Source organism: Arvicola amphibius, chromosome 4 (assembly GCF_903992535.2).
Source record: "Arvicola amphibius chromosome 4, mArvAmp1.2, whole genome shotgun sequence".
In the NCBI taxonomy this organism is placed as follows: domain Eukaryota; kingdom Metazoa; phylum Chordata; class Mammalia; order Rodentia; family Cricetidae; genus Arvicola; species Arvicola amphibius.
Genome location: NC_052050.1, coordinates 46,049,908 through 46,064,853, shown reverse-complemented (window position 1 = coordinate 46,064,853; position 14,946 = coordinate 46,049,908). Strand labels below are relative to the sequence as shown.

Here is a 14,946-nt window from a genome sequence, read left to right as displayed (position 1 = left end):
GATCTGATTTAGTAAGGGAGCCTGTTAAAACATCATCCCAGGAGGGAGTCCGCCCCTCCCACTCCCTGTGGAGTTCTGTGCTCCTGTTAGATTTGTTGAGGTGGCCATGAGGAAGTACAGGGACTGGTTCACTGGCCTCAGAGGCATTGCTGCTGACCAGCCCTCCTGCGCTGGGGAGAGGAAGGAGCACAGTGAGTAGAGATCTAAAAGACTGGTTACTGGACTGAAAGCTAGATCACCATCTCCAACCAGCAATTTGTCAATCTCCAACAGCGCTGAAGACTGTGATTTTCTAGTCAGAGCTTTATAAACAAGGTCAGAAAGAAAGAGCCTCCATAGAAATTGTCAGGGCTTCAGCCAGATAATCAAGTGCAATTCAAGTCCTGTCTCCTGAGGGTAGGGAAGGGTAAGAAAAGCTGTGTCTCTGCAATCAAAGTCTGCCTGTCTGTTCTCAGCAAGGCTGGCCATTTGCCTAGGGCTGCTAGTCTCTTCCAAAAGAAATCATGGAAGAGCCAGGAATGTGGTGCAGGGCTGTACTGTCAGCAGCTGGGACACAGAAGCAGGAGAATCATGATTTCAAGGTCAGCCTGGGCTAACCAATGAACTTGAAGCTACCCACTTTAAGATTCTGCCCCAACAAAACAAGACAAGCCAGGGATGGTGGTAGAAGTCTGTATTTCTAGTGTAGGAGAGGCCAAAGAAGGCGGTTCAAGCCCGAGACCTGCCTGGGCTACATAGGGAAGACCGTATTTCAAAAACAGGCCAAAAGCCGGGCGGTGGTGGCGCACGCCTTTAATCCCAGCACTCGGGAGGCAGAGGCAGGTGGATCTCTGTGAGTTCGAGGCCAGCCTGGTCTACAAGAGCTAGTTCCAGGCCAGGCTCTAAAGCTGCAGAGAAACCCTGTCTCGAAAAATCAAAAAAAAACCAAAAAAACAGGCCAATGTCATCGGTCCAGGTCCGTGAGGGCTCGTCCAGAGCAATTCAGCTGAGGAAAGACTTACCCTCAATGGGGATGGCACTCATGGCTCAGGGGTCCACACTAAATAAAAGAAAGAGGAAGGAGTAGAAAGCTCAGCTGGATCCCCATGACCCGCATTAAAAAGCACTGGGATTTAGAAATGAGAGGATCCCTGGCATGTGCTGGCCAGTTAGCCTAGCTTCAAGAGGAGCTCCAGGCCAGTGTGAGAATCCGCCCTCCCCCCCAAATACGTTGAAAGTGAGTCCTAGCATTTGAGTCTTATTGCTTCCTGACAACAGATGTCATGTGACCAGCTCTCCACCAGGAAAGATGGTACCCTTTAACTGTGGCCAGAAGAAGCCAGTCCTCCCATAGTCACTTTTGACTGCTATTTTGTCATAGCAACAACAACAACAACAACAACAAAAAAGCCACTAAAACACAGGGTGCCGTGACACCCCGGCTCCACAGAGCCACCACAAGCTTAAGTGTACACATTAAAAGCCAGGTCCGCAGCTGCAGGGGGATTGCACTGCTGCCTGGATACTGATGTGCAGCAAATGCCAAGAGGTGGGCTGCAGCAACCAGATAGATAATTAATATGATTAGGAACACACAGAGCAAGCATGCTCTCGCCGAATGAAAAGCCTAGTAGCATAATTACTGTTTTCTTCCTCGCTCACTGTCTACACATTTCAAAGCCTGCTTGGTGTTAGGCTGCTGTGTAAACATCAATAAAATCCCAAAGTGCCAGATCATCAGCATTCTTGGGCACAATGGCTTTTCCTTTTTGGTGTTTTCATTCTGTTAAAGATGCATTTCAGAGTTGCAAACATTAGTAAGAATGATCTCCAGGCCTCAGCCTAATCTCTTAAGATAGTAATGAGTTAACATCTCTCCCTAGTGATTATTTATTACGAAGGCTAATTAATTGCTTTCCAGTTACAAGAACCCTTTACAGTCAAAGAAAGTAGGATCCACAAACAAAGATATACTGTTTATTCAAACAAAGCAAGGGAAACAAAGGGCTTCTCTCTAAAATTCTCTCTATTTAACACAGCTTTAATCAAAAATAAAATATAGGGATGCAAGAAAAAAATGTGCAGGTAAAGACGGTGCATCTGGCAACCAAATGCAACATTAATTGAAGTGAAAACTCAAGCAATGCTTTGTAGTTGCCTGGATGTCCCTGGGGGACGGCAAGTCAATGCTTATCAGCCATCCTCAGAAGAGACAATTTTGATTAATATCAGACCCATCTGACTCAGTCTATTAAATCTATTAAACCCTGAAGGAAGGACGGTCTTCAGATATTAACGATAGGCTTTTGATTAATAATTCTACCCTTGTGCCATTCCAAGCATTAATAACCATGTGGTACCTTGGCAAAGAGTGAGCCTCTGATCCCAGAAGACACAGCCCCTAAACACCGGTTCTCCCCATCCTCACTCCCCCAGGCAGAACCCAGGACATAAAGGTGCCACCGCTGGAAAAGCAAACCCCAAGTAACATAATTTACCTCATTATCCACAAAGTAGGGTCAATTACTTATGACATAATTCCTGCTTGACGATAACAAAATCTTAGTAAATAAAGGCGGCAAAAGCCTGAAGACGGGAGGGTCTGGTGCTGCGTATGCTGCCTGCCAGCCGAGCGCGGCTCTGGTGGGGCCTAGACAGGCCGCCAGTCCCCTAGAGGCTCTGCACTGTGAGGCTGTCACACGGGGTGGGAAGAAAGCCATTCTATTTCTGTTCTTTACTTTCCAACTTTGGCCATCAGTACCACTTGCTCATATCATATGTTCCTCTTGATGTTCATGATCAGCCTCTTGGCATAGTCTCTGTAGTCCACGGGCTTCACGTCCATCACAGTGGCCTTAATTCGAGATTCATCCTTTGAAAAGAGAGAAGACACTTTGTGAGTGGGACAGCCAGGCATGGAGCAGTGAAGATACCCTTCTATGCTTCATTGCTTTTAATGAGTCCAGCAGGAAAAGGGAAGTTTAGAAATTCTCAGAGGAAGTCCTGGCAATGGGTCAGTGTTCAGATCCCTTCTACAGATCCTCTGCCCATCCTTGGCACCTTGTGCTCAGACCCAGCATCCCACTGAAGTGGAGGGGGTCTCTGGTCTCTATTGTCTTTATATGGGTGCAGCAGGAGCCTAGAGCAGATAGCAAACACACCCTAAAAGCTCACTTTTATGTAGAAAAAGCACCTGCAGCAGCAGGAAATCCGGCTTCTGCTCTAGCTCTGAGCAAGCTTATCTGTCTGTCCTCCACCATCCCTGTCCACACCAGGGAGAGAGAGTAACCCTACAATCTCCCTTAATGACTGTATCCCACTAACATTCAATCAACACAACCACCAAATAACTGTTCACAGACACCAAGCTGATGGCAATTCAGCATGTGTAAACTTGGTGGCTGAAGGGGAGTTGAAGGAATCTCATTCAGCTTGTCTCCAGGAACTAAACTTCAGCACACAAGTCTAGCTAGAGGCCTTCGTGTGTCCACATACTTAGTAACTACAAAATGTCCTGAGATTTCCAATGGCCTGGGTGGGCTCTGCCACTCCATGACTGTAGGGTCAGAAGCCCATTCTCTGTATGCCTACATCTTTCCATCGTCAAAAATGGGCAACAAGAGCTCGAACACAGAAGGTGCTGTAAGGATCAGCAGATAAGAGACGGACGGGGCCAGGACAGTGACTGCCTAGTAAATGCTATTTATTACAACTATGCAACTCTTTAACACTGGGGCCAATTTAAAGGCTCGTCAAGATACTTTTATCTGCACATGGTATTTAATACAATTTTAGAATGTAAATTGTGAAAAACAAGAGTCCACATACAACATTTTCTGGAAGTACAGAAACAACAAAAATTTCATAAGCCTGTAACAGAAAAGGCCATACTACCTTCTTCCCAGAGTGTTCAGACAAGACAGCAAACCCAAGTTCAGCAAATCCAAATCTGCACAGTTGGTAACAGCACCCAAGTGCAGGCAGATTCCATGACCACGTGTGCACGGGCCTCACACCTGTGGGTAGTTCCCTGACACTAACACTCAGTGCTGCTGTGGTCAACAAAAGCAATTTCCCGACACAGCCTTCTGCCCCAGGTACCTTACTTACATTGTAGGTCTCCAGCTTGACCCGGATTCTGAATGTAAATGATCGGAAGTTGGCATTCTGAAAAACCTCTTCAAACGCCTGCTCGTTCTGTAAAAACAACACACGGCAACTACTGGAAAATACCTATTAAACTGTTGAAAAGGCTGAGAAATTATCACCCTAGAGGGCTGAAATTTCTCAGGAAAGAATAATTTGTAGGTGTTTCATCATACAAAACTGTTTAAGTAGAACTTTATCAAAAACCAAAACACTTTACTTAGGAGTACTGTTTTCTCTTCAGTATTTAAATGCCTGGACCTGGGAGCCCTACCTCCAGTGGACACTTAATTCCAAGGATACTCAAGTTCCTTATGTAAAATGGTTGTTTACACAGAACCCACGCACATCACCCATATGCTGGGAATCATCTGTAGATTACTTGTAATACTAAATGTAAATATCATGTGAGCATTACATGGATTGGCCGGTGAACAATGATAAGGAAACATAATCTGCACACGGTCAATAAGTGTGCAATTTATCCCCCAAATATTTTTGATCCCTAGCTGGCTGAATGTGTGGAATTGAGAGCAGATTTTATTAGGCCCACAGAAGCAGAACCCCGGCTGCCAGTGCTGGGGAAGGAAGATGGGAAGCTGCTGCTCAAGGGCACAGCGCTTCAGGGTGGAGAAATGGCAATGTGGGAAGATGGGGGTGGAGCCAGGGGCCTGAGAGCTTGAACGGGACTAACGGCATTATGTATCTCAAAGTGGTAACAACAGAAAAAGCAAACAACATATAATGGTATTTTACGTTAATTTTACCATAATTAACTTTTAAAAAATACTCTTAGGAAACACATTTAAGATTTGGAATACTTGTGGGGGAAGAAACCTGAACCCCAGCACCTCACTGTGAGTTAAGAAGTGGGTAGGAGGGGCTGAAGAGATGGTCCAGTGGTTAAATCACACATTGATCTTGAGAAGGACCAGAGTCCCCTTCCTGGAACCCTCATGGTGGCTCACAGCTACCTGTAACTCCAGTTCCAGGGGACCTGATGCCCTCTCCTGTCTCAGGTGCCAGGCAAGAAAGTGGTGCACACACATATAAGCAGGTACAACACATAGAAATCAAATAAAAATACTGAGTGCACGGTGGTGGAGCACACTTTTAATCCTAGCACTCGGGAGGCAGATGCAGGTGGATCTGTGAGTTCAAGGCCAGCCTGGTCTACAAAGAAAATTCCATGACAGTCAGGGCCATTACAGAGAAACCCTGTCTTGAAAACCAAAATAAATAAATAAAATAAAATAAAATTGAGTAGGAGCTGTGTCTGGTAGCACAAGCCTTCAACTCCAGCACCGGAGAGGCAAAGGCAGGTAGATATTTTTGAGTTGCAGGGCTACATAGTGAGAACTTAGTGTTAATTTAAAAAATAATAATCAGGCATGGCCCATGCCTGTAATCACAGTATTCTGGAGGCTAAGGCAAGAGGATTACAGTGAGCATGAAGCCAGCATCAGCTACATAGCTGGCTGGGGCTACAGTGTGAGGCTGTCTCAAACAAAACAAAACAGAAAAACATCCAGGTAATCAGAGACCTACTCATTTTAGCCTCTGTATGCACAGCTATTGAGGAAATGGGTGGAGCGAGCAACACCAGGAAAAGGCTGGAAGATGCCTTCCTCCTCTGACACCCTTTAAATGCCATCTGATTTGGTTACTTTGTTGTGATTCTTTAAGAAGCTGGCTTTTAGACTGGGGGTGTGGTGGGATGATACAACTGGGATACTCAGCCCCCCCCCCCCTTTAACTTTTGAGACCATGTTTACTAAGTTGCCCAGTTGATCTTTAAATTGGCATTCTCCTGCCTCAGACTGCTTAGGCATGAAACACATGAACTTAAAACTTTACATAAAACTAACATTTCATATAAGCTAAGTATCCCTGTAGGTCACATGGGTATGAAAATAGTTTTATCACACAGACTTCTTTTTGTAGGTGCTATTTGAGGAAAAAAGTCATTCCTTGGACTTTCAACATATAAACAAAATAATAATGTGTTAAATCTTCAAAAACTTAAACTGGACAGCATTACTCTTTAGGGCCAGGGGAAGCACAGACGCATACTCCCAGAACACCATGGTTCTTGAGGGAAGGCAGTCCTCTGTCCTCGTTCACCAGCGAACAACAGTCAACTATAATAAGCTCATAAAAATCATTACAGGCTGCCTGGAGCCTGAAAATCTGATATGAAAATAGAGGACCAGGCAAAACAGATAAAAGACTATTGCACTTTAAAAGTCAATCCCAGTTATTTCTGCGAAAAGCCTATTTTCAGAGCCCTCACAGAGAATTTAGAAAGGAGGCAAGGGCAGGAGCAGAGAGAGTAAGAGCAGTACTCAAAACAAGCAGCAATTCCTCTTCTTTGTGGTCCTTACATGTGTCCCATCAATATGGAGGAAATGGAGGGGAAGAAGGACTAGAAAGTACGGCCTTTACTAGTCTTCGTTTTAACTCAGCAAGAATCTTTCTTATGTCTGGTGTAATCAGTAACCCATTATCTGCATTAAGTAAATCTAATGTATAAAAAGGCAAACTAGTAAAGGTGAAATAAGTAATTTAAGAAAAGGATTTGTTTTTACTGTGTGCATGTGCATGCCACAGGTACACACGTGGAGGTTGGAGGACAATTTCATGGAGCTGGTTCTCTTTCTCTACTATCACATGGGTTCCAGTCATGGAACTTGGGTCATCAGGCTTGCATGGCATTGCAAATGCTTCACTCACCGAGCAATCAAGTGCCCCAACACACACATGCATGCACTTACGCACGCACGCGCGCACAGAGATATAGAGATATAGATATCTATACTTAAGACAGGTTTTGCTATGCAGTCCAGGCTAGCCTTGAACTCACTATGCAAACTATCTTGGCCCAAAACAAGTGCTGGGACAACAGGCAAGAGTCATCACCACAGCATGTAACGTGATCTTTAAAACAAAAGTCAGTCTGTGAGAACCCCATCTGACAACCTGGAATAGCAAGGACCCCAGATGTGCACTTATTCCAAGATCTGAAAAAGGTATCTATCTAGAAGATATTTACTAGGTTAAAAGAGTACGCCTGAACTCTGAGTTATTCAGAAGACACCTGTAGCTCCAGACTGCAGGCACACCAGCTCTGATGTGTAAAAAACAAAAAAAAAACAGTAACGAGGACACCGGTGGTTTGTGCCTCTGTGTAAAGTTCTTTATGCTCCCCGACTCATCACCCCTTGTTAGATGAGCTGTACAGTGAGAGCTCATACAACCCACAAAGAAGCAAGCAGTAAACAGCTCAGCGGCATAACACAAGCACTATCACAGCGCTAATAACCATGTGCCAACCTTTTCTTTCAGCTCCCCAAGGTACGCAGTATTCTGTCCAAGGATAGCCTCCGCAGACTCCTGGAAACACGTCACCCACTGATTCTCTTGAAAATCCGCAACATTTGCCTAAAAAACACAACTCTATTATTTCAGCAAATAAATAAAAAAGGAAGACACCCAAGGAGAGGAAGATTACCTTTTCCTACCTAAAGTAACTTCCAAGGGAAAGACACTGCCATCACACACACAGCCCTTGACTTTCAACGCTCTGACTGAACGGTTCCCCCTTATATGAAGAAGTGTCCCGTTTCAGTCATTCTGCTTTTCATTTTTAGTACAGTATCCAATAAATCATATGAGCTGCTCCATACTTTTATCATAAAGCAGGTTAGGCTGTAGAGATGCTCTGAGCACTCTGAAGGGAGGCAGAGTTAAGCTAGGCTTCACTGTTAAGTGCAGGTGATGCTATGCCAGTCTTTTAAAAGCTGTGACAGATGTCATGGGAAGAATTTTTTTTAAAATTTATTTATTTATTATGTATACAATGTTCTGTCTGTATGCCTGCAGGCCAGAAGAGGGCACCAGACCTCATTACAGATGGTTGTGAGCCACCATGTGGTTGCTGGGAATTGAACTCAGGACCTTTGGAAGAGCAGGCAATGCTCTTAACCTCTGAACCATCTCTCCAGCCCCCAGGAAGAAGTTTAAAATGTGGTTTAGTGCAGTCTTCTAGAGATGTGATTTAACTAAACCCCCACAGATGCGGAAGCATGCATGAGACTGTGCTGCCCCTCCAGATGCCAAAGGCTTTGCACTGGAAGTTTCAAATGCGCTTCCAACAGCAAGAGTGGGATCTCTCTATTTTATTTTACTTATTTATCCTTTTTCTCTCTTGCCACATCTGGCATCTTTCAGTTTTTAGAGACAGCCGATAATGCAACCCAATCTACCCTCAAACTTGCTATGTAGTCAAAGCTGGCGTTGGACTCCTCTTGCCCCCCACCACAGATGCCAAGAATACAGAAATATGCTGCCATGCTCAGTTATTTTATTTTTTTTTCCTTTTTTTTCTTCCCCCTTTTTTCGAGACAGGGTTTCTCTGCAGCTTTTTTAGAGCCTGTCCTGGAACTAGCTCTTGTAGACCAGGCTGGCCTCGAACTCACAGAGATCCGCCTGCCTCTGCCTCCCAAGTGCTGGGATTAAAGGCGTGCGCCACCACCGCCCGGCCAGTTATTTTATTTTTAAAAAACAAAGTCTTATTGGGTAGTCTAAGCAGGCCCACCTTACAGTCTTCCTGCCTCAGCCCCAAGGGCCGAGTTCACATTTACACATCTTTTCTTATGGTGTGTGTTGTATTATGTGATGCAGGTGGAGGCCAGAGACTGACACTGAGTGTCTTCTACTGTTACTGTCCTATTATCTCTTGAGACAGGGTCTCTGAGTGAACTGGCTAGGCTGATGCCCAGTGAGCCGCAGGCCTAAGCTTGAGTCACCTCACTCGATTCTGGTCCTCACGCTTGGGAGGTAGGTGCTTCGCCCACTGAGCATCTCTTAAGACCCACTGCAGGCATTAAAACAATTTTTTTTGTGTGTGTATGCTGGGGTTTTGCCTGATGTATGTCTGTGTGAGGATACCAGATCCCCTGGAGTTGGAGTCACAGACAGTTGTGACTGGTATATGGGTGCTGGGAATTGAACCCAGGTCCTTTGGAGGAGCAGCCAGTGATCTTAACTGCGGAGCCATCTCCCTGGCCCCACATTTTTAATTTAAAGAGCTGCAAAAGATGGTTCTAAGTTGCTACTGAGCAACACAGTTAACTTCAGAGCCAGTATTTAAGACCTTCAAACCTGTCACCAGATCTACCAAGTGAGAGAAACAATGACATGTCTGCCAGCAGATGTAAGGTTTAAATTAAATTGCTGAAGGCCAAGAAAGCAGGCTGAGTTGGCCAGGCCAGGACTCACCTTGGCACTGTAACCACTTCATTGACAGCTACATTCAATTCCAAATTCTTTTTGTTATACTTGCTGAGACAGGCCTTCTCTATGTAGCCCTGGTTGTCCTGGACCCAGTCGGTAGGCAGGCTGGCCTCAAACTCACAGATCCGCCTGTGTCAGCCTCCCAAGTGCTGGGATTAAAGATATGAGCTATCACTGCCTAACTGGTTACTTTTTATTTTTGAGACCAGGTCTCACGTAGCCCAAGCTAGCCAGCTGGCCTTGAACTCACCATGTAGCTGAGGATGACTTTGAATGTCTAATCCTCCTGCACCCACCTACAAGTATGAGAATTACATACTCGTAATGCGTCATCCATTGAGGTACAACCCAGCCTAAAAGATGTAAATCCGAAGGCCTTCATAGTCTTTTATTCACTAGAGTGGCTTCCTTTAGTGGTCACTAAAGGAAGTAACAACAGAACAGAAGGGCATTAGAGCCAAATCTAATTTTTCAAAGTAAACAGCTTCACACAGCTGTAATACTGCTGAGTATTTCATCAGGATAAATTCCCTGTAGGTGGCTTCTGTTTCAGGAAACAGGAACATTTTTAAGGTTTGGACACATTACTTACTGTCAAATCAAAGCAAACCAAAGCAGAGTAAAGGAGCAACAACCGTGCTCTGGCACACTCCTCTAAAGTCAGTTCCACTAAGGCTGAAATAAACAAGAGTATCCACGAGAAAAATATGTACAATTACTGCTCTCTGGAAATGCAATTTCAAATTAACTTATCTTCACAACAGTGAGGAGGCAAGCACCACCACACTGTGACCACTGAGGGCCGCACTGGCTAGGGCAGCTCAATGCAACTTTTGGGCATAAAATGCAGCACGGATGCTGCTGTTGAGCCAGGGCAAAGCCCTTAACCCTTTACTTACAGAGCAGCAGCAAACTCCTCAACACGAACTCGCCTGTGAGTTCCTTACCACGAACCACCTGGGTTCTACTGTTACCTTTCCCAGTGTCTTGCCTATGACAGTCAATCAGTGAACACCATAAGGCTTCTCACTAACCATTCCACTTACCGATAAGATCATGCGGTATTTGAAGTTGGGAAATTCCCGGTCACACTTCTCACAGCGGTACAACCCATTCTGCTGGTCAATCACTTTCTTATTGCAGTCCTGGGTTGGGCAGGCCTGGTACATACAATTCTCTTTGCGAAGAAACATCACTGTCGCCACGGTGCTGAAATAGTCAGCCTGCGGGGGAAAAGGATCACAGACCCAATCAGCAAGCTACACCTGGGCCTGCAACAGGCCACTCGAAGCTGCCCTTACTTGCAAGTGTGCGCGTGTGCTCTAGTTCCCACACTCAGCCCGATTACGCAGGACTGTTCACTCTTGTTGGCAGTAAACCAGCACTCAGGCACTTTTTTAGGCAATGTCTCACAGGCTAGCTCTGAACTCAGAGACTTACTGCCTCTGTCTCTATAGTGCTTGGCCACCACACCTGGCCACACAATCCTTTTTAACTTGTTATTTGTTATATATGTGCATCTCCATGTGTATGATGACCACATGCACACTAATGCAGGTGAACATGGGCCACAGTGTTTGTGGAGGCCAGAGAGCAACTTTCAGGAGTTAGGTTTCTCCTTCCACTCTGGTTCTAGGGAACTCAAGTTTCCAAGATAGCAGAAAAGCGCCTTCAACAGCCAGCACATAATACTTTAAAAAGTATGTATTTATTATATGTGTATGTGTTTTTGCAATTGTGCACATATACCACAGCATGTGTGTGCAGTCTGGAGGACAACTTGTGGGAGCTAGTGATCTTCCTTCATTACGTGAGCCCGAGACGGAGTTCAGGCTGTCGGGCTTGGGGTCAGGCACCCTTACCCACTGAATCACCTTGCCGACCAAGCACATCATTTCTTTTACAATGACAGTGATCTATACCCTTATGTTTAGAGATCAGTAAATTTTTCCTATAACAAGTCAGAGAAAAACTTTAGGGTCAACAAGCCATTGAGTCAATCTCCACTGACACTGTGGGGCAAGACAGCCCACAGACAACACGATGGAGGATGATTCAATAAAAAAATGTTTTTGAGACAGGACTTCTCTGTGTAGCCCTGGCTGTCCTGAAACTCACTCTGTAGACCAGGCTGGCCTCATACTCAGAGATCTGCCTCCTTCTGCCTCCTGAGTGCCGGGATTAAAGTTATGCACCATCATTGCCCAGCGCCATAAAATTTTATTGACAATAACAGACAACGAGTTCACAGTCTTGACTGGCAACTCCTGGACGTAAAAAAGTTCAAGAGAATGTCAAAGTACCCATGACCAAAACCCTGTAAACAGGTAAGTAACCGAGAAGGACTAAGTCACATTAAAGGCTCTGGGTGAATGAATACCTGCTTCACCTCTGGACCCCACACAAGTTCTTAGTTCATGGGTTCAGTTTTGGTTTGGTAGTGTCAAGTTAACTGCAAAATCCAGGTATACCCTGAATTCAGAGCTAAGCTACTGACCACTAGGCCATTTTTATTAGCCCTGGCTATCTTGGAATTCTCTATGAAGACCAGGCTGGCCTCAAACTCACAGATAAACTTGTCTCTGCCGCCCAAGTGTTGGGATTAAAGGCATTTGCCTGGCTCACACTGGATCTACTTGATGTCTCAAACCAGAGGGGCAAAACAATGCGGCCATTTAAAAAGACTACGTTAGCATCCAGTTTAGACAGCTTTAGAGCTGGGGGTGTAGCTAGTGGAAGAGCTTGCCTAGCACGCTAAAGGCGAGGGTCTCCACATAATTGAATACATGTGGAGAGATGGATCAATCATTAAGAACACTGGCTGCTTTTGCAGAAGACCCAAGTTGAGTTTCCTAGCACCCACACAGTAGCTCACAACTCCAGTTCCAGGGGCTCTGATGACCCTTCAGGCACCAGTCATTCACATTCAGGAAAAACATTCATACATGTAAAAATAAAAGCATTAAAAAGAAAGAAAATTTAGGCCAATATGCTGGCTCAGGAGTGAAGGCATTTGCTGGTCAAGCTGGATAGTTTGAGTCTGGCCTCTGGGACCCAAAGGGAAGGCTGAGTTTGAATTCCATATACTACAGTGGAAAATGTCCGCCCTATCCACAAATAAAAAATAACTTAAAATGAATGTGAAAAAAAATCTGTAGAGAAATAAATCTTAGTTGAATGCCTAAAGTGTTTCTCTGTATTTCCAGGTTAAATTCAGACTCAAAGCCTGATTTTAAAGCGCAGACAGGTGTCCTGTATGCTCAGTTCTGACTGCATACTGTCTGTCTTTGGTTTAAAGGAGCAACTGGGTGACAGAAGAAACAGAATCTAGCCAGTGCTTAATTCTCAAGACGTCCCATAATAGCATTACAAGTTGCTGAGGATGACAATGATGGATCGCGTGCACAGTGAAGGGAGACAGCGGGAGGAAACCTGTGTTGTATACGACGACAATAAAGGAGCAGCCGCGATAGAAATAAATGATTCAAAGACCCAACAGAATGCAGGTTAGACCAAGGCAAGAGGATCATGACGCAAACACCCAGGCAGACGCTGCAACCAAAGTCAAATACCAGAGCCTGCCCCGGGCAGGACAGCAGCGGCTCTCCGCCTATGACTCAGGCGGAAACATAAGAGGAGCTGCCTGGTGCTCGGCAGCCTGAATCACACTCTGCTCAAAAAACCAACATGGACCCGAGGCCAGTTCACACCACACCGCAAAGCCTCGGTGTCCAGGAACTCTTCACTTTTCTGTCTCACACCAGAGGCCACCACACACCTCTCTGCAGCAGCAGGGACTCAGAGCTGCCAACAAGTAGTGCTCTGGGGTCCCGATGAGAACATAGTCCCCAGACAGCACCTGACAGGAGATTTTAAAACTTAGTCCCCTGTCGCTTTATGGGCTTCTGTGAGGTACCTTGTCACCCTGGCCCAGGTTCTCAGATTTAGCCTCATACAAAGTTTTCCAGTTTGTGTTGCTCCCTCCAGTGCCTCCGCTCCTGAGGTCAGAGATGGAAACACCATCTAAGGCTTGTCCTTCTGAGTCGAACCTAAAAAAATAATAAGCAATGGTGACAGAACTTTGCATCCTTTTCAAATGTGCTGTTTGGATATATTAGCCATGAGCTCTCCTGTCCCCACCAGCTGCCACCTGGGTCCCAGCACACTTTAGTCTGCTGAAGAAATGCAATGGCCTTTCTTTTGATCTTGTTTGCTTTGATGACCCCTCTCACAATGTCAAAGTACCACAGACTCCAGACCCTTTCCCCAGCTGCATAGTAAAAGCTGTCAAAGAAGCCAGCAACAGAGAGCCAAACTGGCAGAGCCCCGGGCTCTGAAAGGAATCAGACAAAGAGGGATGCTCTTGTTTCACCAGTCGGCCAAAAATACTTCCACGGTAGAAAATCTTTTAAGCCTAATCAGTCACAGAACTCAATGTACTTCATCAGAAAGCATTATCTGCCCTGTTAGAGATTTGCTTTCTCAGTGAGAATTTGCTTATGCAAACATCAAGGTTAAATTCATTTATATAAAATTATTACTAAAATTGATTACACCCCTTGACCACCTATTAGCTAATCTGATGGAAAAGAAGCCAGGGAAAAGGTAGCAAGAATATGCAAGTGGCAAAGAGCAGTGGGCCGGAGATTAAAAACATATGAACTGGGTGTAGCAGCACATGGCTTTCATTCCAGCACCCGGAGGCAGAGGCAGGCAGACTTCTGAGTTCCAGGCCAGTGAGGGCTACACAGTGAAACCTTGTCTTTATACAAACACGCAAGTGGTAGGGAACTGTATGCTAACCACATACAAAACTGACTCCCTGAAAAGGGATCACCCAGAGTGGCTGCTGCCGTAGGCCACAGCTGTCAGACAAGCAGCTACGTCCCTCACAGAGGATAGAGTGCAGAGTCTATTTCACCACTACTAGCTGCTCAAGTTTAGTTACAGACAGTTGCCACCAAAGAAAGTTCATCAGGAGTCAACAGAGCAAGGAGATGGGCAGCCCCCACCCCAAGACATGGTTTCTCTATGTAACAGTCCGGGCTGTCCTGGAACTTGCTTATAAACCGAACTGGCTTCGAACTTATAGAGAGCTGCCTGCCGCTGTGCTGGCATTAAAGGTGTGCGCCACCATGGCCTGTCTGGCAGCCTTTAAAAATTCCATTCCATCAGTACCAAGATCTAAATGTGGCTAATCCCTGCCTGGGTGGGGTGCAAGCACTGAACTTCTCACAGATCAATGACAGGATGAACAGAAGTTCAGGGGACAGATGTGCCTTTTGGTGTTTTCTGTGATCAGTGAAACACGAACACCCTTAATGTGGGCAATTAACCTGGAGTTGGGCTCAGACCCTGGAAGAAAACTAACTAGCAAAAACAAACCAACGACAAAACCGTTTCTAGTCAGACTATGTTAGGGGATCCTGTCATATAATGCAGTGCCAGCTATCAGCAGTTAAATAGATGGATGTAGATGAGGATGGCTTAAGCGATAGACACTCCAGGAGATGGTCTATCAAATAA

The 14,946-nt window shown here is 45.4% G+C and overlaps 1 protein-coding gene across 1 annotated transcript in view; it reads right to left on the bottom strand.

Annotated features, from left to right (window-relative positions):
- Positions 1-1,929: 1,929 nt before the first annotated feature.
- The window catches only part of Rpa1 (replication protein A1), a 54,686-nt gene continuing 41,669 nt past the window's right edge, over positions 1,930-14,946 (bottom strand). Inside the window, exons 13-17 of the mRNA XM_038327499.1 lie at positions 13,337-13,469; positions 10,467-10,643; positions 7,459-7,566; positions 4,090-4,176; positions 1,930-2,851 (exon numbers count right to left, since the gene is read on the bottom strand). Of these exons, the coding sequence (XP_038183427.1) occupies positions 2,753-2,851; positions 4,090-4,176; positions 7,459-7,566; positions 10,467-10,643; positions 13,337-13,469 (604 nt within the window). The 3' untranslated portion in view covers positions 1,930-2,752. The remainder of the gene's footprint in view (positions 2,852-4,089; positions 4,177-7,458; positions 7,567-10,466; positions 10,644-13,336; positions 13,470-14,946) is intronic.